The sequence below is a fragment of the Molossus molossus genome, unplaced genomic scaffold (assembly GCF_014108415.1).
Source record: "Molossus molossus isolate mMolMol1 unplaced genomic scaffold, mMolMol1.p scaffold_m16_p_8, whole genome shotgun sequence".
Lineage (NCBI taxonomy): Eukaryota > Metazoa > Chordata > Mammalia > Chiroptera > Molossidae > Molossus > Molossus molossus.
Window position 1 is genome coordinate 95013935 of NW_023425402.1, and position 22958 is coordinate 95036892.

Sequence of the window (22958 nt, forward strand, 5' to 3'; positions counted from 1 at the left end):
GAAAGTATAAAGTCTCTTTTATGAGATACCCCTAGTTTATTTTTCTCTAGCCCATGGATTTTTTTCCTACAGAAACATCTGGTACATTTTATTTATGTATAAAATTATATTACAAGTAAATTACTACGAAAGTGGTTTTGGTATTTTTCCCTAAAATTGTCATTATCTGCGAGAGTTATTTTCCCATTGATATTCAGAGGCGACAGCTGGTATTTTCTCCTGAGGTTGGGTGTTGGTGAAAGGTGGACACTGGTTTGAGAATGTCTGTTCTTCTTATCGCTGTCTCAGCAGCAGAGGACCTGCTGGCCCCCCCTCACGACACCAGCACGGACCTCACGGAGGTCATGGAGCAGATCAACAGTTCCTTTCCATCCTGCTGCCGTGAGTATGAAGGTCCTCGCCCCACCACCGTGCCTGTCCCTCCCATTCCTTTTCCAGTGGGGGCCCTTGTCTTCTTAGGTAAGCTAACAAAATCCATATGAGAAACCGATCGAATATTATTTGAAAACAAATCAAACATTTCATATGTCAGCAAAGCATGAAGACAAATAAAATAAGTCTGGTTTTAGGAAGAAATTGTCCTCTGCAGTGCAAGCAATAGTAGGAAGTGTGCATTACTTCAGACTAGAGCTCTTAGTGGGCTGACAGACAAGGAAGGAAGATAGCCTTTCCCAGGTGATTCCCTCTCCAAACCTGATCTCCGATGTCATCAGATCCAGGTGCAGAAAGGGGTTGGTTTCAGATTTTCCTCTTTTTTCTTCTGGTTTCTTTGTTTACGGGATCAGGCAGTCACCTTGTATAAAGGCCATGCCATTGAAGGCATTAGAGGCTATGACCTAGTGACTTTTCCATGTGAACAATCATGAGCCAGATAAAAACCCCATAAAGGCAGTTCAGTGCCTAGAGGAACTTACTAGAAATTCTCGCGTATTGATTTTCTTCCGAAGATTATGCCTTCAGCATCTCACCACCTCGTAGTGTGTGCTGAGCTCTCACCAAAAACACGTTTCACACGGCAACAGGTGACGAACACGCATATTTACCGCTTACCCTTTTCCATCCTTCCTTGGGAAAGTACTCTCCTCAGTGAGGAAAAAGACATTATCAGGAGTATAGATAATTAGATACATGAACTTCATTTGAAAAGTATCTTTCAATTTATACCATTCTGCAATTCACAAAATTCATCATCAGCAGGAAGTGGAAATAGCTATTTGAAACATAGTCTCTCTGAAGTTTTAGAAGTATTTGCCTAAAGGACATGTTCCAGTTTCTACAGCACATCAATATATTTATATTTGGGAGTGTGTCATTTTCCAGGTTATTATTTATAGTTCTACTTCTCAAAGTTTGCTGAATCATATTTATTCTCTGTCAGTCCCCACGCTTATCCCCTAAAAGAAGCATGTATACACACACATGCACACACGCATGCACACACTCATGTGCACACTTTTGGCCTTGTAGAGACTTACAGAAGCATTAAGTCCATAGACTATCAGATTGGTGCTTTTTTTCTAGGCTTTCTAACAGTCATTAAAGATGAACAGATGAAATCTTTTATATTATATTTTTCAAGGTTGAATTTTCTAGAGAATTGCTTTCTGAGGTTGTATGTTACCTAATTACTAGATATAGTATTTCTAAGCCAGAGTTTCAAAATTAAATTTGTAAATAAAATTACTTTTTAGGTCAGCTTAAATTTAAATGCCATTAATAACTTATTAAAAACAAATTATGGTCCGGCCTATGTGGCTTAGTGGTCGATCATCGACCCATGCACCAAGAGGTCACCGGTTCAGTTCCCGGTCAGGACACCTTCCCAGGTTGTGGGCCCGATCCCCAGTGAGGGGCATGTAGGAGGCGGCCAGTCACTGTTCTCTCTCATCGATGTTTCTGTCTCTCTCCCCCTGTCACTTCCTCTTTCTCTAAAAAATCAATAAAGGAAAAGAAAAAAAATTAAACAGAAACAAAAAACAAAAAAACAAAGTATGTAGCCCTGACCAGTTTTCCTCAGTGGTTGGAGCATCAGTCTGCAGACCAAAGAGTCCTGGGTTTGATTCTGGTCAAGGACACGTACCTTGGTTGCAGTTACAGTTCAGTCCCCAGCCCTGGTCAGGATCTTGCAGGAAACAGCTGGTCAATGTGCCTCTCTTACATTGATGTTTCTCTCTCTCTCTTTCTCCCCCTCTCTCCCACTCTGTCTAAAAATAAATGAGCAAATGTCCTTGGGTGAGGATTAAAAAAAAAAAAAGTAAATCAAAGCCAATTAGAAGTTTTTATTTAAATGTCATGATGGAGGCCCTGGCTGGGTGACTCAGTTGGTTGGAGCATCATTCCACACACCAAAAGGTTGTGTTTGACGCCTGGTCTGGCCACATATCTAGGTTGCAGGTTCGATCCTTATTTGAAGTGTATACAGGAGGCAACTGATCAGTGTTTCCCTCACATCAGTGTTTCTCTTTCTCTCTCTCTCTCTCTCCAAATCAATTGAAAACAAAATATCCTTGGGTGAGGATTAAAAACAATTAAAAAGAAAATATCATGATGGACATTTTCAATAAAAAGTCAGTTGGTAGAGCCCGGCCAGTGTGGCTCGGTGGTTGAGCATCAACCCATGCACCAAGAAGTCGCTAGTTTGATTCCTGGTCAGGGCACATACCCAGGTTGTGGACCCAATCCCCAGTCGGGGGCATGCAGGAGGTGGCCAATCGATGTTCTCTCATCGATGTTACTATCTCTCTCTCTCCCTCTCCCTTCCTCTCTCTCCAAACTCAATAAAGAAAAAAATAAAGTCATTTGGCAGTGAGAGCTAGGAAGGGATATGGTTAAATTTATGGTTTATAAGTAGACATAAAATATATAATTTCCATATTTAAAATTTTATACTAAAAATTAATGTCTTTTTAAATGTTTAATTTTATAAAGCAGTTATTCTTAATTTTTTCACAATATAGTATAGCTTGATTAAAAACTGATCTTTATCATAATTTAGAAGTGCATGTAATTAAAAATAAATAATAACGATAATTGTAGGGCAAAAATGAATCTTAAGAGGTGAGTGTGTTCATCTGATTTTATGACCTCCCTTAAAGGCAAGTATAAAATTTCCGTAGGTCGAATCTCATTAGCTAGTAGTAGACATCACTGCTCCCAGAGGAGAATGTATATCCTCACTGGGACCCACATAATAGGTTAAGCTTCTGTTTGCACTGAGGCTGCTCCACCTGTGCTGTTCTGTGTTGTGAGAGGGATACAGAGCCCCGAGGCTGACTGCTGGGACACTGGCCCCATGTTCTCTTAAGTTTGTGCATTCACAAATACTGCAATATGTGTAGTTTCTGTGGATGAGTATTACTAGTCATGTGTTTTCTTGAAGAGCTCAAGTACTGGACATCCCATGTGAGAAATGATAACTAGTGTATCTTAGAGTCCTTTGAAATTGAGATCTTATTTGTGATTCCCGCTATTAGTTTGGGTGTACTTTGCTCTTGTTGGTATTTATATTCTATATTTTGCTTTGGCAATATAAAAATTTTCAAGATAGGGACAGCTATACATAAAAATAAAGGCTTAGTTGACTTATTTGTAAAGTGGCTACATATTTTTTTAAATTCTGCCTCAGGTGATTGATCCTTTTAAAAATTGATGCAGAATAGAAATGAGCAACTAATGCAGACTTGGTGTCCATTGCATGTTTCTGAATTGGACGGACAGATGATGGATGAGTGGATGGATGGATGGATGATTTCATTTTCCCACTGGGAAGGTTAGGTTGTTGAAGTTTCCCCAGATGGTACTCAGAAGGTTCTGTAAGATTCATTTGCTTTGTTGTCCTTTTTAAGTTACTCAGTTGGAAAACATTTTAATAAGCCTTTAAGTTTCCAGAGCTTCCTGACCACCTTTAGAGAATGTTTCTAAGCAAATCAGCCAGACACCCTCCCAATACCAAGCCAATCTCATGCATCCCTGAAACTAATGAGAACTTTGAAATTGCTTGTCACTCACATACAATGAATGGATCTGCATGTTAATCTTGACTGTGATCCTTTGCGGGTTAAAAATGAGCATGGTCACAAGTAAATTTCTACTTCTGGCAATCTTGGAATTAAAATTAAAATGTATTCACAAATCCTCATTGCATGAGTTGCCTTCTTAAGCATGGCTTTTTTTTTTTTCTTTTTGTATTTATATATTATTGCATATAACACTTTATAATTCCTCGTTTTTTTGTTTTTTTTTTATCCTCACCCGAGGACATTTTTCCACTTTTTGTACAGATAGAGTGGGAGGGAGAGAGAGGAGGAGAGAGAGAGAGAAACATCGATGTGAAAGGGATACATCGAGTGGCTGCCACCCGCACGACCAACCAGGGCCGGGGACAAACTGCAACCGAGGTACGTGCCCTTAGCGGGAACCGAACCCGGGTCTCTCTGGACCGCAGGCGGACGCTCTAACCGCTGAGCCAAACCGGCCAGGGCTAATTCCACATATTTTAATTAATATCATGGTTGATCTTGATAGCATCCTTGAATTATGGCCCTTTTAAAGTCTTTCTTTAAATATTTATGTTAAGTTTCAGAGCAAAGCGGCAGGTATGTCTGCTAATGAAGTGAATTTAATTATGTTACTCATTAACCAACATACATACTAAAACTTCGACTGATGTAACTTTTTTTTAGTTTAAATTATTTTGCTAGTTTTTTTTTTTATTTATGTCATCTAAATATGTGGGATACTAGTAATAAGCTGAGTATTTTTTTAAAAGCAACAAATGCTTAAAAACTATTTTTTTTTTTATCTATAGGCATAATTTCACTGCGAGTTGCCTAAGTTTATTAAGCCTGAGTGACATTTATCAAAGAAAAAACCTCAAAACCTACAAAATGCACTGATTTTCTGATATCTTTTAAAAATATATTTGTATGATTTGTTCAGGAGAGTACCCATAGCCTTTTCTTTAGAATAATTTTCCCTTCCTTCCTTCCTTCCTTCCTTCCTTCCTTCCTTCCTTCCTTCCTTCCTTCCTTCCTTCCTTCCTTCCTTCCTTTCTTTTTCTTTCTCTCTCTCTCCCTCCCTCCCTCACCGGAGGACATTTTTGCATTCATCTTCAGATAGAGCGAGAGGGAAAGAGGAAGGAAGAGAGAGAGAGAAAAACATCAACGTGAGAGAGACACATCAAGTGGCTGCCACCCACATGACCCCAACCGGGGCCGGGGACAAACTGCAACCGAGGTCATGCCCTTAGCGGGAACTGAACCCTGGACTCTCTGGACCGCAGGCCGACGCTCTAACCACTGAGAAAAACCAGCCTGGGCCCCGAAACCTTTTATTTGATAAAAAGTTGTAGAGTTTAAAATGTTGGTTTGGCCCAGGCAGTGTGGTTCAGTGGTTGAGCATCGACCCATGTACCAAGAGGTCGCCAGTTCGATTTCCAGTCGGGCACAAGCCCAGGTTGTGGGCCCAGTGCCCAGTGGGGGGCACGTAGGAGGTGGCCAATAGATGGTCTCTCTCATTTTCCCTCTCCTTTCCCCTCTCTCTAAAATCAATAAAGAAAAAATATTAAAAATAAAATAAAATGTTGGTTTGGGGCAAAATGGATTAGATTTCCGTTTGCGTTTGGCTATTTCTTACTTAGAAGAGAAGTGCAGCACTGTGCGGTACTTAACATCAAGGCAGCTAAGCACTTTCTCAGGTGGAGCTCGCGTGTGTGAGGGGCCCCTCGCTTTCTTCCTGTTGTAGCTTCCATATCTGGCAGGACTGGGGGGGTCAGGCGGACTCTCCGCGCCACTGCTGGGGCCCAGTCTAACTCTCCAGGCGTCACAAGCAGGCCGCCTTCTCATTTGCTCTTTTTGTCTCACAAGTGACGGGCACGCACTCTGTGGCCTCAGATACCTTTTGTTTTTTCCTGAGCACAGGAAAATGAGAGGGAAGGACCAAAGCATGCTAGTGGTTAGAGACGATTCCTCTTGGACCCGGAGGGGCGGAGCTCCCTTTCCCCAGTAGGGCTGAGTAGAAGATAATTATGAGATTTTTCAGTGAAAAAGAGAGATGAAAAAGCAGAGGCCTTAAAAAAATAATACTAGTGGCTGCCCTCACAGTGCCCACCAGAGCAGCCACATGGCCGGGCGCCCTCCGTGACCAGGAAGGGGTTGAGTGGCAATTCCGATGCAAAGGTGAATGAGACACCATGTTCTAACTTCCCCGATGCTCTTAGCTGGGGCTGCCCAAGGACGATTACCAGCCCAGGCTCCTAGCAGACGGCGAGGATTGGGCCAGCCCTTTCCCTGATGTAAGCACATTGCCGCCGCCTTCCTGGCCTTTGGGACAAGAGCGAGTCAGGGTGGCAGAAAAAGACTCGCACACCTTCATTTCCCTAATGGCTTCTCGGTCAGAATTGGTACTATTCGGCAAAATAGACAGAATTTGCTTTGTTCTGATACATAAACCAAATACATGCAATATGTCAGTGGGCAACTTTGAGATTTTTTGGCAAAACTAAGTACTCACTGAATGCTTTAGTGTGTACCTTTGACAGAGCCGGCATATGCTTTGCATATTTTGGTGGAATTTGTGTATCTTAAAGCGCTTGAAATATGAGAGACTAGGGAAACTAGCCTTTGTTAACGCAGCTAGCGTGCGCACGCACACACACACACACACACACACACACACACACACACCGGAAAACTCGTATCTTATGAGCATCCATTTAACATGCTGGGAATGGCATACTGTGCATGCTTGAGGGGGGGAACCAGCCAAACAACAGTACCACATTACATTTATTTACTTTTTTGTTTGTTTTCTCTTTCAGCAAATCTTCCCAGCAGGCCACAGGTAAGAGTTCATGATTTTGTTATCAAAAATTCCAACAGAAATAAAAAGAGAGTTTTTTTTCATATATGATGAACTAATCAGGGATGTAGCCCTCAGTATGAGCCAAGGACATGTTCCAAACCAAGATGGGCCAGGTTTTCCGAGGCAAATGTTGCAAGTGCTGACAGTCAAAGAGATGGGTTGCTAGGGGAAGCAGGACCACACACTCACATTATTCACTTTCTGATCGGGGGGCAACTGGACCTTCGACGGGCAGGCAGCTGACTCGGCGGCCAGCAAGCGGGCTGTGCGACGAACGGTGGGTAACATGATCAGCATTTGTCGTCGTCCCGTTCAGGGTCGTGCTGATAGAGCGAAAGCTTTGGTGACTTGCGAACCAAAATAAGACAACACGGAGAGGCGGTTCGTTCCAAGTCCAAGGAACAGAGTCATGTGCTGTAAGCAGCCTCAGAGTTCAAACTGCAAAAATCCAAAAGTTAGGCCACAAATTATATGAAAGTTCCTATAAGTCTTCAGGTTGGTTGGCTCATGTGTTGATTACAACCCAGAGCAAGGAGATTAGCCACTGTCAATTTTAGTGCTACTTTATGCCCATGTAAATAAGTAAACTTGCCTGACATTTCGACGTTAGTTGATTCAGTACAACAGTTTGTCAGTCTGGGGAGGGGGAACCCCTCCCACGCCAGTTCTCCCAGATACGTGATCTGATAGCTTTTTTTACAGCCACATGCATGCTATGTACAGTTCGCCTGTACAGATGTGGCTGACCACCGTTCTCCCTGGTAGCGCTTAAGGGCCATCACAGAACATTGGCATAAAAACAGTGCCTGGAGCAGTACACACAGGTGGCTCTGCTACCTTGGGGGCAGGGAGTCCACGTTTCCTTTAAAAATTTGCAGAGGACTGTTGGCAGCCACAGCCTTTCAGTATTTTCCTTGTCAGACACTCTTAGTAATAATGTGCCATAAGACCATAGATCTTTGGAGAACGTTTTCTTCCATGAACTTTTTTAGTAATCTTTTTGAAGCATTGAAACTTCAGATTGTCTCATTGTCTTATTGGCAAGAGAGGCTGGAATCTTAATGAGAAGCACAGACAGTTTGTCTTTAGTAATCTGAAGAAAGACAAGGGTCATAAAGCAGATAAGTGGATGTGGTGTGAGAGCTGGAGAGACGGAAGGACCTCGCCCGGGAGCAGAGTTCCTCTTCTGATTGCTTCTGTTGTTTAGTGAATCAGAAGCTGGGACTTCAGCAAAGAGTGAGGGTGGGAGGGAGCGTCCTAGGTGTGAGGTAAGACTAGAGAAGGTGCAGCTTCTTGGAGATCAGGAAAGCACACCCTGGAACAGAGTGTGACTAACTTCCAGGCAGTATTCAAGGGCACCAATTAAGGTGCCTGTTAGTGAATTTAATGTGAGGTCAGTGTGGGTCTGTGTGCTGCTCTCCAGCCTCATTCAAGTTCATGAGTAGGCATCAGAGTAGGCCACGACTGCAATTCACTGAAACTGAAGTTGTGGTTTGGCCAAGACAGTACATACAGCAATTCAAGGGAAGAATCAAAGGAGTGATAATAATGATTGAACCAGGCATCTCAGCCGGGTAGGGAGAGAAGTGAGGATGTCTTAGGTGTGGGAGACAGAAAAAAGGTGGGAGGTTCAATGCATTGTAAAATCAAAGGATAGATGAAGTTGGGTGCTAGTGGAAATAAGCTGGAAAGGTAGAGATGGTTGTCAGAGGTGGGATGATGGAAATTAAAATGTTGGAGGGATTCAGGTGTTGGTACTGGTCCATATTTAGAACTTTAAATGAGTGGCTAAGATAGGTGGAGGACAAGTTAATTGGAGGTGAAGACCTCAAGGAACCAAAAGGCAACAGTGTTGGAAGAATCATCTATTTAGGTGTTGCAATCATTAAGATTTTAAAACAACTTTAGACTTGTTGACAGTGAGCCATTTCTTCTTCAAGAAGTAAGGGAACATTGGCCCAGGGGTCAGAGGTGACTGCATGGTATAGTCTGTTGGCATGACATTCAAAGCTGGGTGTTTTTAGGGATAAGAGAGGAGGAAAATGCCCCGAGAAACAAGAGGACCTATCCAATCTGTGAGGACCGTGGGTGATGACAAACAGTCACGAGTGTGTGAGAGGGCTCTGGGGAAGCTGTGTGCTCAGGGGAGATGCAGATATGGATGAGAGCCAGCCAGGGAGGTGTGCTTTCAGAGCGTGTGAGGACGTGGCTTTCATGGCGATGGACCGAGTGGTGTGAGGGCTCAGGGGAAGGGTTTTGAGAACTAGGGCGGGTGGGCCGTGGGGACAGAACAAGGGATATGTGATCTCTGTATGGGACAGAGCACATGAGATGGGAGGTGACCAGCAGTCTGGAGCATGTCATGTGGCCCATTATTAAACGAGGATAAAGAACATGATGAGATGAATCCTCATGGTCTCAAGGTAGGGGCAAGGCTATGCGTGATGGGAGTCAGGAAGGGGAGCAAGAATCTTCTTTTAAATCCTCAGATACTTTATAATAAGAGTGTCCACAGCCTAAAGCTGAAAGTGACCTTAGAGACCTGCTGCTCCTACTTGGTTTTTAGTTTTTCGGAAACTGAGTTGTAACAGAGTTAAAATGTTCCTGGTTCATACGGCTGTTACTTAGTGGATGAAGCAGATATTTCACTCATTCCAGGAGGCCCATTCCATTTTCTTCCTTCTTTCTGCCTTGCTTTTCTTTCTTTTCTTTCCCCTTCAGCATTTTCCTCCTCTTCCCTTCATTCTCCATACGCTGGAAATTCATGAAAAGTGTATGTTTTCATCTAGATAGTTGTGCTAATATTTACATTGCATAGACTTAAATGTTTAGAATTCTGACAGCTACAGTGAGCATTATTGTGTCCTTCTTTAGTAGACATTTATTTAATTGTAAATAGACAGGGATAATAAAGTATATAGAAATAACAAGCAAAAAAACTTTTAGCCCTGGCCGGTTTGGCTCAGCGGTTGGAGCGTCCACCTGCGGTCCGGAGAGACCTGGGTTCGGTTCCCGCTAAGGGCACGTACCTCGGTTGCAGTTTGTCCCTGGCCCTGGTTGGTCGTGCGGGTGGCAGCCACTCGATGTGTCCCTTTCACAGCGATGTTTCCCTCTCTCTCTCTTCTTCTCTCTCCCTCCCACTCTATCTGTACAAAAAAATGGAAAAATGTCCTCAGGTGAGGATAAACAAAAAACTTTTAGTCTTCATTTCAAAGTGAATCGGCACCACCGTGTTTGTTAATATGGATCAGAAGGTTCCTTTCCCAGGAAGAGTGAGTTCCTCCCCCTCCCCGTCCCCAGGTTGAGTACTTGGAACCCCGTGTGGCAGGTGCAGACCCCACAGGGAGGGGAAGGAGAGTGCGCTGCCGAGGTCTCACCCTGCTTCCCCGGGGGCCTCACCTTGGCCCCGGGAGCCCCGCTCGCCCGCCCGGGTGGGCACAACCCCAGTGTCCGCTGTATTTCTGTTCCCTCTGACATGGCAGTGACATCGATTCTGAAGACTGTAAATCTCGATAGTAGTGGAGAGGGCGCACCAGGGGAGGGTCAGATGGTTTTCTGTCCTGGGGCTGGAGGACAAGGGGCCCCTCGCTCATCTTTCCCAGGCGCTGCCAGGAACATAGTTCCGGGGCGAGCAGGGCTTCACCCCACGTCCCTCCATCAGAGAAGAGGAAGTAGAGAAGGGTTCTTTCCAGCAAGGCCGAAAGGCCTCTTGGGATTTAGGAGGCGTGGCCCCAGTTTGGGATGATTTCCTTTTAAGATGATTTAAAAAATAGTTCCAACTTTTCAAATATGTTTAAAAGACCAACTGTGTGACCTTCCCTTCACAAGGTCGATGCCCTCCCTTGAGCGTGGCCCAGGCTCACGTCCGCTCTTGCTGCGTAAGTGCCCTGAGCCCTTCCTGGGCACCACTGCAGGCTTCGGACCGTGGCACCTGCCCTGGGTTCCTCTTGCCTGGGCCCCAGTTTGGGACTCAGACTGGTTAGAATTGTCAGGGTACTTCCACTGCAAGAGACCCCCAGCCCCCAGGGAGCGGGTACTTGCTCTGGCCAAATTTACTCACCGTCGGTTCCTCCTGCAAGAAAAAGACACGTCCTCCCCATCTTAACTTGCTTCCCAGCCTGGGCAAGAGCCAGGTCGCCCAGGCTTCCTCTGTGCTGGCTGCGGGGTGACTGCAGGGTGAGGGCCAGGACCATCCCAGGGAGCAAAGGTCTCACGGGTGAAGGTCCCCTCTGAACATGGCAAAATAGGGTTTTCATTCGGAAAGCAGCACTTTCATTTCCTTGAGGAGCTGACAGGCCTCTGCTACCTGCTATGTGAATGCTGTTCTGACTGTACCGGTTTCCCTCCCGCAGGCAATGTGAAGGGTGCGTCCAGCCCGCGTTCCTGACCTTCAGTACTGCCCGTTCCAGCAAATGCCCGTCCCAGCTCCATTCCGTCGGAGGCCCCAAAGCTCCTGAAACAGGCTGCTGAGCGCAGGCTGTGTGTCTACTGAAGGTGTGAAGCACTGACTATCCAAAGAGAAAAGGATATTTTGTTTTTATAACAACCGTATATTATTGTTTTCTTCTTCCCTTCTATGCAACTGTAAATGAATGAGCAGAGTGGTACTGGGAAATGGTAATGCATTTGTCACTGATTTGTATACTGGACACAGCGCTGGGCAAGTGGGTGGGGCTTTCTAACGGGTTACTTCTTTGTAATAACCAGGACAAAAATTGCATCAGAACTAGAAGACAGTTTTACATTCTACATTCCTTTATATTAACCTTGTACAATAACTTCACTTATTTCTTCAACTCTTTTACCATTACGTTTTGGTTATTTATAACTCATTAACCACATGACCAAATAGATTCCCTATGTTTGTTTTCATGATTTGGCCAATTAATAAGTTCATATATTTCAGGCAGTTATATTATATGTGTATGGACCAGCCTAGAGCTCTGTGTATACTTTCTAACTTTATTCGGCACCACACACATACTTACTGTTAGCAACCACTTGGACATCCGCACAGAAATCCTGTGAGCCCAGCCGGCATTTCCACTGGGAGTTTTTTTTTCCTGCATTTTATTTCCCTGCTCTAGATAAGTAGCTCTTGATTTCTTTATTTATTTCTCGCCCCAGTTTATATGATAGAGGAAATGGAAAGCAGGATTGTAATAATCTCACAGATCATTTACCAGAGGGTGCCCATTTAAACATTTTTCCTTTGGGCACAGAAAGAACACTTGGTGCAACCTTTCCGAGTTCCCAGGCCTTGGTTTTCATCATTAAATCCACAGCAGACTTTCACCCAATTGTAATGCCAGGCACCTTCTTGTCTTCGGTTCCCTGAGAAGAGACTTTTATTGTTGTTTATATATATTTAAGCCCTTTATAATTCTTGGAACTGCCAGTTTTCTGAAAGCAGACACGAATTTAGTGCACGTCTCAATTTGCCTTTGGGGTGAATAAACCGATGTTTTATTATCCTTCATGTGATCCATACATTTGGGAAGGATATTTCTCAGAAGCCTACGTCACTACTTGTGCAAAAGAATGAAATTCACACTTAGATGGCGGTGCCTGCCTAACTTTGAGTGCGTTCAGTTAGGCACTTGGTTCCGCTTCTGATTTAGCATCTAATTCATTCAGTTTAAACATGTTATATATGTACCAAAATGTAGAGAAACCAAGAGAAAGAGTTAAAATGATGTGTTTTGATTCAAGCACATGTGCTTCTAAAACATTTTAACTTTGGGTTCTCTTGAGCTGGGATCTGGCCAGATGGAGGCTTAAAGTTAGAAATTCCTATTCTTTGTGAATAGGTTGGGTGGGTTGGGGGGCAGGGGTGTCTATTTGCAGCATAGATATTTTGAGAAGAAGATTATTTTATACAAGAGGAAAGCCATGACCACCTTTCTACCTCAGACCTGTCTTCATCCCTCACCATGTCAGAAATAGCTTTACGCTGCTATAATCCACAAAACCCAGAGCTCTTATCAGGCCACATCATGCCCACGAAAAGCACCTATTTAAAGAAAAACGAATTCCCTGAACTCTGAACTACACGTTGTAGATTTGGTGTCTTCTTCGTTCTCTGAAAAGTTATGTATTACTTTTTTCTGCCTGTATTTGTGTGCAACACGTCCTCTATCTGCTATTACGGGAAAGCTACATAAAACACTACGTTGTAACCTTTTAAGTAATAATAAATAAAAAGAAATATATTGCAGTAACAACAAGGGTAAATAAGTATGTAGTTCTTTTGAAATATGTGGTCAAGAACTAACCATAGACTCTCATCTAATGTGGTTACATGTTGTATTTTTCATCCTGAATAAAAGTAATTTTAACACAAGATGACTTTGATATTCTTCAGCTGTGTTCACTGATAGAATCTGAGGTTTGAATGCACATTTGTGAAAATAAAATATAAAGAGAGCCTGCATCCTGATAAACCCACATATTTCCCTGCAGTTGGTCTCATCAGCACTAATACATTCTCTCCTGCTCTCGTTGTCTGTCTCTTTCTCTGTTCCTCTCTTCTCTCTTATACACAAAATTCTCAAATTCCTTTACAGGTGGAAGGCTTTATTAATAGGGAAAAAATAATGTTGGATGTTGAAAACATACCTGAACCTATAGAGCTTTTGTTTTAACAACTTAAGTGATTACCCTTTCATGTCCACTTTTAGCCTCGTGCTCTTAAATAATGTGGTTTTTATATGTGCTCAGGATTTTAACCACTATGGTAGAAAGTTTAACCCATTTCTGACGCCATCCTGTGGGAAGCACTGTCAAGAATCATGTTACTTGATTCTAAAGTTAAAAGCTATCTATGAAATATAAAAATCCCCAAACATACAGTTTGTTAAAGAAAACTGATACATTGTAATGAACATGCATTTTAAACATCCTGTCTAACCCAAAGTAATATTCACATCAAGCAAGCATTTCTGAGGAAAGCATGGTTGGTTCCAGCAACCTTGAGAACAGGTATTTAAAAATGGAAATAAGAACAAATGGAAGCGTTTGGTTTTTCTGCTAAGTCTTCGGTTTGTTATTAAGATTACATATATATTTTTAAAGAATGCAGTTTGGTCTTGGATATCTCCCCCCCACACACACACACCACCACCATTCAACTCTTTCTGTAGACCAAGTTTTTAAAAGACCCTTCTTAATTCATTAGTTGGGAATTCAATGAAAATGCAATAAAACACCACCAACACCACCCCACTAACACTAAGTAGAGTCCAGCCATTTCGCTGACATACAATATCTGCTAGTGTTTTTGTGAGGTCAACTAAGTAACAAGAGTGAGCTTGGTGGTGGAGGCCAGCAGCCAGTCACAGTCACATTATATCCACTGCCTGGGGTAACAGTTTTCTATTGCCACAGCAATGCTGCATGACAGCCATAAAACTTCAGCAACAAGCATTTGTTTAGCCCATAGGATATGGAATTCAGCTCATCTGGCAGGGCCCTTCTGGTCCCAGCTGGACTTGCTCACATGTCTGGGGTGCCTGACGTGACGAGTGACGTGGGGTGGCTACACTGGGATGACTGGCAGCTTGGCTGCCTGGGTCCTTCCATCCACTGAGAAACTAACTGTTCTCGTGCAATGACAGGGTGTGGCCGTGCCATTGGGGGACTTTGCAGAGAGCTGGCCCACCGTCACTTCTACTGAATTCTGTTGGTCAAAGCACAGGGAAAGGCTAGGTATGGGGAATAGATTCCACTTTGCTTGGTGAGAAAGACTTCAGAGATGCGAGGCACAGGGTATAGCTTCCAAGAGGGGTCCTCAGGTTTCACCATCCAAACTAGAGGTAGGCAAAGAGGAGGACTCGGCCAGAACACTAGAGCATCCATTCCTTGGGCATCATGTTCGTTGCCTCAAGGGAAGGGGAAGGAAGCAGCCTTTTTACAAGACTATATTTTAAAACAAAGGTCAAGAAGATGAGCGCCTTCATCCCAGGCCAAAAATCCAATTTCAGAAACAAGCACAGGTAGGGAAACTTCGCGTGTGTCTGCCCAAAATCCTGAGGAGATGACCTCAGGACTGATACTAAAGAAAACAGAAACAAGAAAAAAGCCTGGATGAGAATAAAGGGGATATTATTATAGCTCAGGTGAAAGTTGTTCAAACCGAAATATTAATTTTTAGTTGGAAGAACACACAATACGCAGGTCACTCTGACCAAATGAGCAGGCGCAGGCGACACCGGTCCCTGTCAGGATCTGTTTAGAAACACAATTTATTTTCACTCTGTATAAACTTACCCACTTGTTAGTAATCCCGCATTCTGAAGGCATTTCGACTGCTGACAGTTTTCATATTTTAGAATACTCACAGTGTATGCTTGAGTTCAGATATTCTTTTGCAGACAGCTTATTTTTTGGTTCGGTTTTGAATTTTGAATGTGCAAGTTTGTGAAACATTCCATATTTTTTTTAAAAAGAAAATATAAAAAGGAAAAAAAAAAGGGAAAAGTTAATTAACAATTTGCCCTCACCTTAGCTCTGTCTTCAGTCTGGAGAGTACAAATTTGAATTTGAAATTAAATGAGAGTTTCCAGACTGCTATGGTATGCAATTACAATTAGTTCCTGATACTACTTTTTAAGACCATTTTTCAGAATTGGTCAATATTGATTTTACAATATTGATTTTTACAATATTGATTTTTTTTAACGCAAATTGATTATTTTTCTAATAAAATGACATTATAAAACTGTTGGGAGAAAATGAGTCATTCTAGTGTCAATCTGACCTGAGCGAGCCTGTCAAAATCTAGGACAGTCTCATCCACGATACTCTGAACCTCAGGAGCGGTGTCTCCCGCGTGGGAAGGACACACCCGTGCTGCTCGGTGTCTGCGGAGTTTTCAGAGCTCACTCTGCCCCACACGATCCCCCGTACCCTCTCCCGCTGCCGCCCGCACCAAACAGGTGTGTATCGTCAGTGATGCCGAATATGAGATGCTGCTCCGCACAAAGCCCAGCGTGTGCTGGGCACCAGGTCTCCAAAAGGTCAATGAGAAAGTAATACAATTCAAAAGGTAAACCGCTTTAGAATTAACTGGAGGATGTAAACCGTGGATCAAAATTCTGCCTTGACCTGAAACTTGGCAGCTATAGCTGCCAGGACAATTCAATATCCAACTGCCTGGGGTGTCCAAGCCACTGTTTGTTGCTGGAAACAGAGTAAGGGAACAAGTCCCCACGGGAGGCCGGGGGAAGAAGAGTGTGCTCACCCGCTGGACGAGCCCAGCTATAATCAAGTGGTTACAGCAATAATAATGAAGCTGGTTAATAGGTCCCTATTAGAACATATAGTGTGCTCAAGATCCACACGGGATGTGCGCCCAAATATAGGAATACAGTTCAAGGAAACAATATGTGGAATTCACCATCACCTATAGAGCCATATCCCCAAAACTTCGCTGTGATGTTTCAGCCTGCTTATTGGTGACGGTAACCGTCCTAAGAAGATACTGCAGTGACGACTTGAAATACAGCAGCTGTAGCACGATTTCCCCAGTAAAAGAACTCCCTGGTTAAATAGTTTGGAGAAACACTGAATGCTCTAATGCACTTGGAGACTGACAACGCACATGAATATATTAAAAGCTTTGAGAAATCCTGAAGTAAAGCAAGCACCCTGCAGAACTGGATATCACTTTGCATTTCTAAAACATTTAACCACAAAACCCTTTGCCTCGTACCTATTAACATCCTGCAGTGTACATTTTGGATCCCGAATTAATGCCATAGGTTTTAATTTTGCAAATATATATATAGGTGGTGATCCTGTGAAGTCTAGGAAAAAAAAGACAAGTGTATAGTAAAACAGCTATCAGTCTTAATTCAGAATTTTAAAATGGAAAGTAATCTTGTGTGCCAACCAATATATTCCTATCATCAAAGAGATAAGCTAAAACCTGGGTTAGAATCAAGACAGTTGGCCCTCAGCTCAACTCTGTCCTTGGTTCAGGAAACACAAATTTCTTTTTCTAAAATCCATGTCTTCCTAGATGAGCCATGCACCGCAGGCCCTACTAAACCAGACATGAATTTCTAAAACAGCAGGATCTAGGATTGGCTGGGGTATCAAAACTGTTTCCTGAGATCCCATTTTTGTTTATTTCTTTACTTAATAATGGGGATTCCTGGTTTCTGCCAAATCTGATAAAAATAGCCCTTGCCCAGTGGTTCAGTTGGTTGGAACGTTGTTTATACACCAAAAGGTGGTGGGTTCATTTTCCAGTCAGGGCACTGGTTTTCTTGGTAGGGGCGCATGGGGCAGGCAACCGATGATGTTTCTCTCACATAGATCTCTCTCTGTCTCTCTCTCTCTCAAGTCAATAAATATATCCTCGGGTCAGGATCAGAAAAACAAAACCAAACTGACTAAGACATTATGCAATCAGAATGTGACAGCCATGTAATAAATGGAGATATAAATACCATTTATTTTCTCTCCTTCAAAAAACACTTTTAAGGTCCGACTCCTCTGCATGCAGGTAAGCACTCGGCCATATTTTCCTTCTAGATCTGTTTATAAAAAAGTTTTATAAAGCAAAACAATGCTCTAGAACAGCAATTTTCAACTGGTGTGCCACAAGAATTTTTAAAACATGCAATACCTATGCAATACCTGACTATTTAGTCTGGGGCATTGACCTCTTTTCCCTTAGATTGTTAAATAAAAAAAAATTACAATAGCCAGCTCAACAATAGCTGTACGGTGTGAATACCCTCTCTTAACCATAAATATATGTCATTTAACAGAGTTGCATCTTATTGGTCGCATTGCACAATAAGGTTGCATCTGATAGGTTAATTCTTGGTACCAGAAATCCTTATATACAAGTATTGGCACCTGGTTTTTTTAAATGTCACTTTGGAGCAGAAGGGTAGGTAATTACTATTATTATTTTCTTTGTAAATCAATCAGAATTATACCTATTTTTTTGTCAGATCAGCAAAAACATATTTTTTGGTGCACTGCAGAATTTTCGTAATTAGTTTGTGTACCATGAGATGAAAAAGGTTGAAAATTTCTGCTCTAGATTGTCACAGCCTGTTTGAATTGTTTTCTAAATCTGTTCATTTAGTGTACTGAGCAAACATGCCCTCATTATTAAATTCATTTCCCACATTATATTGATAACAAAAAGAGGAGTCCTAGATAGCACTTATTGGAAATGTGCACTGTGAATGTGAATGGATCTTCTTGAGATTTGTTACCAATTATCAACACTCTTAGATTTTACAGAGAGAGATAATTTGTTTAAGTGGAGTTCCTGAGTCGGAACAGTTTAGAACCAAACCTGTAAAAAATAGAAATCAGAGTATATGCCTCTGCAACTGGCCTACCTTGAAAGACTATTTAGTTGATTTAATATTAACTAATTTTTGTGAGATTAAACACAGCTGGATACTAAAGCAGTAAATTGTCCTTACATCACCTTCCTCAGAATCACCTGGAGTTTGATTAGGTCCTTCGGAGATCTCCTGAACATGAAGCCCTACCGTCATGTTCAGGACTCTCCATGAAGTAGGCCTGCTGGCTTCCCAAACACCACAGTAACCTCTTGAAAAGGCACAGCTGAGTGTACTTGTAGCATAAGGGAGAGCAGGCTCGATAGAGATTCTATAGCCACTCTGAGGGGTTGCAGGAGAAGGGTGATGTATAGCTGATAACTGGTAGGAGTCACCTGGTGAAGGTTTCGAGGAAAGGGTTTTGACTGATGTGGGGGATACAGTTGTTTGATGATGGCTGTTGAAGAACTGAACTGTTTGATGTCCATATCAATGAATTTTTCAGGACGTTTCTGGAATGAACAATGAAGTTATAAAATCATGATGCTAATGACAGGAACACCAAAGTTTTGTTAGTGAGGACAGTGGACTTCTAAAATCATGACAATGGGGGTGAAGTGAGTGGATGTAGATGCTCTTGATTCTCAGCCTCTTCGGCCTGAGCTGAAGGCTAGACCATTAATACGTGGGAGTGTGATCAAGCCACAATTTCACTGCCACTGGAGGTGTCACAGTCGCGTTCCACGTTCCAAGAAGGTTGTTTTAACTGCTGTCTGGTTTCCCTGTTCTTTTTGTTGGGTAATCATGACTGGATCATTAGATGGGACAGCAGCTACACAGGATACAAAACTCTGGAGATCACAGAGCTGAACACTGCAACCCAGACAAATTGTGAGAAAAGGTTTGTAATCAGAGTTTGCAGTCCAATTCTCAGCCAGGAACCAAGGCAAGCCACGACAGCAGATCCCATGACCCATCTGAATATGGGATTATTAGCAAAAGTCTCTAGATTTGTAATTTCTTCCTTTGCATTTTGGATCTAGTTGGCACTATTTTAGCTACCAGGGGGGTCTGGAGGGAGGTAATCACAACATTCTTCCCCTAAAGTATTATCTGTTCCCTCTGAGAGGTCCATATTACTTTTGAAGAAACTGTTCTGACCACCTGATATTTTCCTGTTTTAGTCTTAAGATATATCCCATCAACAAACAAAATTCTTTTGATTTTTCTAAAGTTGTTTTCTAGCAGATCTACCCAAGATATGCTAGATAGTTTGCAAACACTGATGGATAGAACTAAGTAAGGAGGGGAAGAAGAGGATTTCCTAGAACCTTACTTGCAGTGAGGTGTTTATTCTCAATGGGCAACAAAGAATGTACACCATGAGGCACTGTCAAGTTTAAAGGAGAATTAAATACTGAGTCAGCAGAGCCTCCATTAGTTTAGCTGCTGTGATTGATGTCTCCACAAGACACTGGTTCAAGAGAGAATCTGAGTCAGCCATTGATCTCTGATGATTCACAAGAAGTTGAGTCAGAACACCCGGGCATTCATTGGATCTCTCATACTACATATAAAATAGAGAAGCTTATGATAATTCTGTAGGCATAGAGTGGGCAGTTTTTTAACTCATGAAAGGAATGTTCATCCTTAAATTCTTGGAGAAGAGGTGGGTTATGGAGGATTTGGTGGAGTCATGCAGCGATGTGGACATGCAGCAAAGCTAGGAATTGCAGGAGCAGTGAGATCCGGGAGTCCTCTTCGTGGGCTCTCAGTGACTGGCCTGGGGAAGTTCAGAAAAACCATGTCTGTTAAGAGAAAGAAATTTATGTCCTTGGAATAAGTCATGTTCAAACTAATAAACTTAAACAAAATTACGAATTCTCTTTGGAAACCTTATGCCTTTTCGGAGCTGAAACAGTAAGCAGATAGAAGGAATCAATCTTAGAGTTCAACCCATTTTAGGAAAACAACAAAAGGGTCACCCACATATTGGATAAGAATAGGATCCCAAGGAAATTTAGGTCCTTGAGGTTGTGGTTGAAGACTTAGAAAAAGTAGGATGGTGCTTCATAATACTTTTGGCTGCAGCAGTTGAAGTATATTGTTGATTTTTTCCAGGAGAAGGCAAATAAATATTGATTAGTTTGACCTAAAGGAACATAAAATGAGCAGAACACAGATTTATTACTGTAAGATTGTAGCCTCAGGAGCCACCAAAAAGAAAATTGCATTTGGGTTTGGTACTACAGGGAAGCAGAAAATAACTATCCTCATGTCCTGGACAAATATACACACTCTCTCCCCTGGGTTATTAATAGGGATGATCCGAGTGTTTTAAAGAATGCAACATGGTATGATGAGGCCTTTCTCTATTCGACTTTTGGATGTTGGTTGTAGTCTGTCTTTAACTCTGGAGTTGACTTTTAGACAGGGCGATCTCAACATTGATGTTCCCAACCCCAGTAATACTAACTGTATCTTAGAGTATTTTGTGCACAAGAAATCTAGTACTTCCTTGAGACCTGCAATGTGGCCTTGATTTAGATACACAGACATTGGTAAGTCACTGTCCAATTTAGCTATACCATTATGATGAATAAGGGGCCCTCAGAGGTTTCAAAAAAGGAACTATTATGGCAATTAAATTTGCACAGTAGACTCCTCCCTATGAGGCTAGCAGGTGTGTATTCATTAAAGAGGAAAACATGTTCCTTGGTTAAGATCCAGGGTAACAGTTAAGGATTGAGACACTGGGAATGTCTGAGGGTTATTGGAGATGCCCACCTGCTGAATATCCTACTAGTTCTGTGTTCTGTTTTAAAATATTAAAAAATAGTTCACTCCAAAACTGAGGTGTATAACGGTGGTGGAGTTTCAGGTGGATATTGCAGCACCTGTATCAATAAAAAAAATTAAAAAAAATCTCAAGGGTTCCTTTTAATATTTAGAGAAATTTCTCCTTGTTAGTTTAAGGCTAAAACAGGAAATTGGGTGCTCAGTTTCCCCTTGGAGCACCTTTACTGGTGACTCACTTCATTTTGTTTCTATAGTTACTTGGCTAACACAAGCTAATTCATTTTCCAATGAATTTCTGTGTAAGGCTGTCTTTTCCAAACAGAATGACTGGGGTGGGAGCCTCCAGCTGGCTTTTTTTTTGCTTTTGTTTTTGTCTTCTGTAAAGCCATAAATTTATCCTGTCTCACTCACTTTTTTTCCAGTTATATTGAGAAATAATGGACATGCCTAACTGTATAAGTTTAAGGCATATAGCATGATGGTTTGATTTACAGATGCGGTGAATTGATTGCCACAATTCATTCAGCTAACATTCATCTTCTCATATAGATACACTAGAAAGCAAAAAAAAAGGAAAGAGGAAAAAAGTTATCCTTGTGATGTGAGAACTCATAGGATTCCCTCTCTTAACTTCCCTATATACCATACAGCGATGTTAGCTATTACACCCCTAGTACTTACTTGTCTTATGACTGGAAGTTTGTACTTTCTGACCATCATCCTTCATTTTCTCCTCCCCTCACCTTCCACCTATGGTAACCAAAAGAAGTCAAACTTATTTTTCTACAAGTTTGGGCTTTTGTTTGTATGTTTGCTTGTTTGTCTTAAATTCCGCAGTTGTGAGTATGAAAAATACAATTTATTCTTGTATGATTATCTATTTATTATTGTATTACTTATTTGTATTACAACTGTACAGCTACTTTTACCTACCCCTGTCTAAGTGAGATCATAGAATATTTGTCTTGCTCTGTCAGACTTATTTCACTTAGCATAATGCCTTCAAAGTTCATCCATGTTGTTGCAAATGGTAAGATTTCCTTGGTTTTATATGTCCTAATAATATTCCATTATATAGATATATAGATATATCATATGTACATTCCACCATATACCGTGTGTGTGTGTATGTGCGTGTGTAACATGGCTTCTTTCTTTATCCATTTATTTGTTAATAGACACTTAAGTTGTTTCCATGTCTTGGCTATTGTAAAAATGCTGCTGTGAACATGGGAGTGTGGATATCTTTTTGACTTAGTGTTTTTGTTTCCTTTGGATATAAACCCAGAAGTGGAATTGCTGGATCATATGGTAGTTTAATCTTTAATATTTTAGGAACCTCTATACTGATTTCCATAATGTCTGTACCAATTTGTATTCCTACCAACAGTGCACAAAGTTTCCCTTTTCTCCACATCCAATGCCAGCATTTGTTATCTCTTGTCTTTTTTGATGATGGCCATTCTAACAGGCATGGGGAGATATCTCATCATGGTTTTAATTTGCAATTCCCTACTGACTAGTGATGTTGAGCATGTTTTCATGCGACTGTTGGCCTTTTGTATATCTTTTTTTTTGAGAAATGTCTGCTCAGGTTCTTTGCCTTTTAAAAAAATTGGTTTTTTTTTTGCTTATTGCTATTGAGTTGTATGAGTTATTTATATTTTTTAAATATTAACCCCTTTATCAGATATATGGCTTGCAAATTTTTTTTGCATTTGTTGGTTGTCTTTTCACTTTGTTGATGGGTTTTCTTGCTGTGCAAAAGCTTTTTAGTCTAATGTAGTCCCACTTGTTTATTTTTTATTTTGTTTTTTGTGCTTAAGATGCCATATCAAAAAGTAACTACTAAGACCCATGTCAAGGATATTTATTCCTATGTTTTCTTCTGATTTTGTTCTGTGTCTTCTTCAAAATGTTCCGCAAGGTATTGAAGGCCTGGTGATAAGGCCATTTCCCATCCTAGATTTTCTTTCATATTAAATC

At 41.7% G+C, this 22958-nt stretch overlaps 1 protein-coding gene across 2 annotated transcripts in view; it reads left to right on the forward strand.

The window, feature by feature from the left end:
• The window catches only part of UTRN (utrophin), a 466391-nt gene extending 453187 nt beyond the window's left edge, over positions 1-13204 (forward strand). For both annotated transcript variants that reach the window (XM_036248256.1, XM_036248257.1), the window contains 3 exons: positions 289-381; positions 6818-6840; positions 11214-13204. In XM_036248256.1, the coding sequence (XP_036104149.1) occupies positions 289-381; positions 6818-6840; positions 11214-11222 (125 nt within the window). In that variant the 3' untranslated portion in view covers positions 11223-13204. The remainder of the gene's footprint in view (positions 1-288; positions 382-6817; positions 6841-11213) is intronic.
• Positions 13205-22958: the final 9754 nt, after the last annotated feature.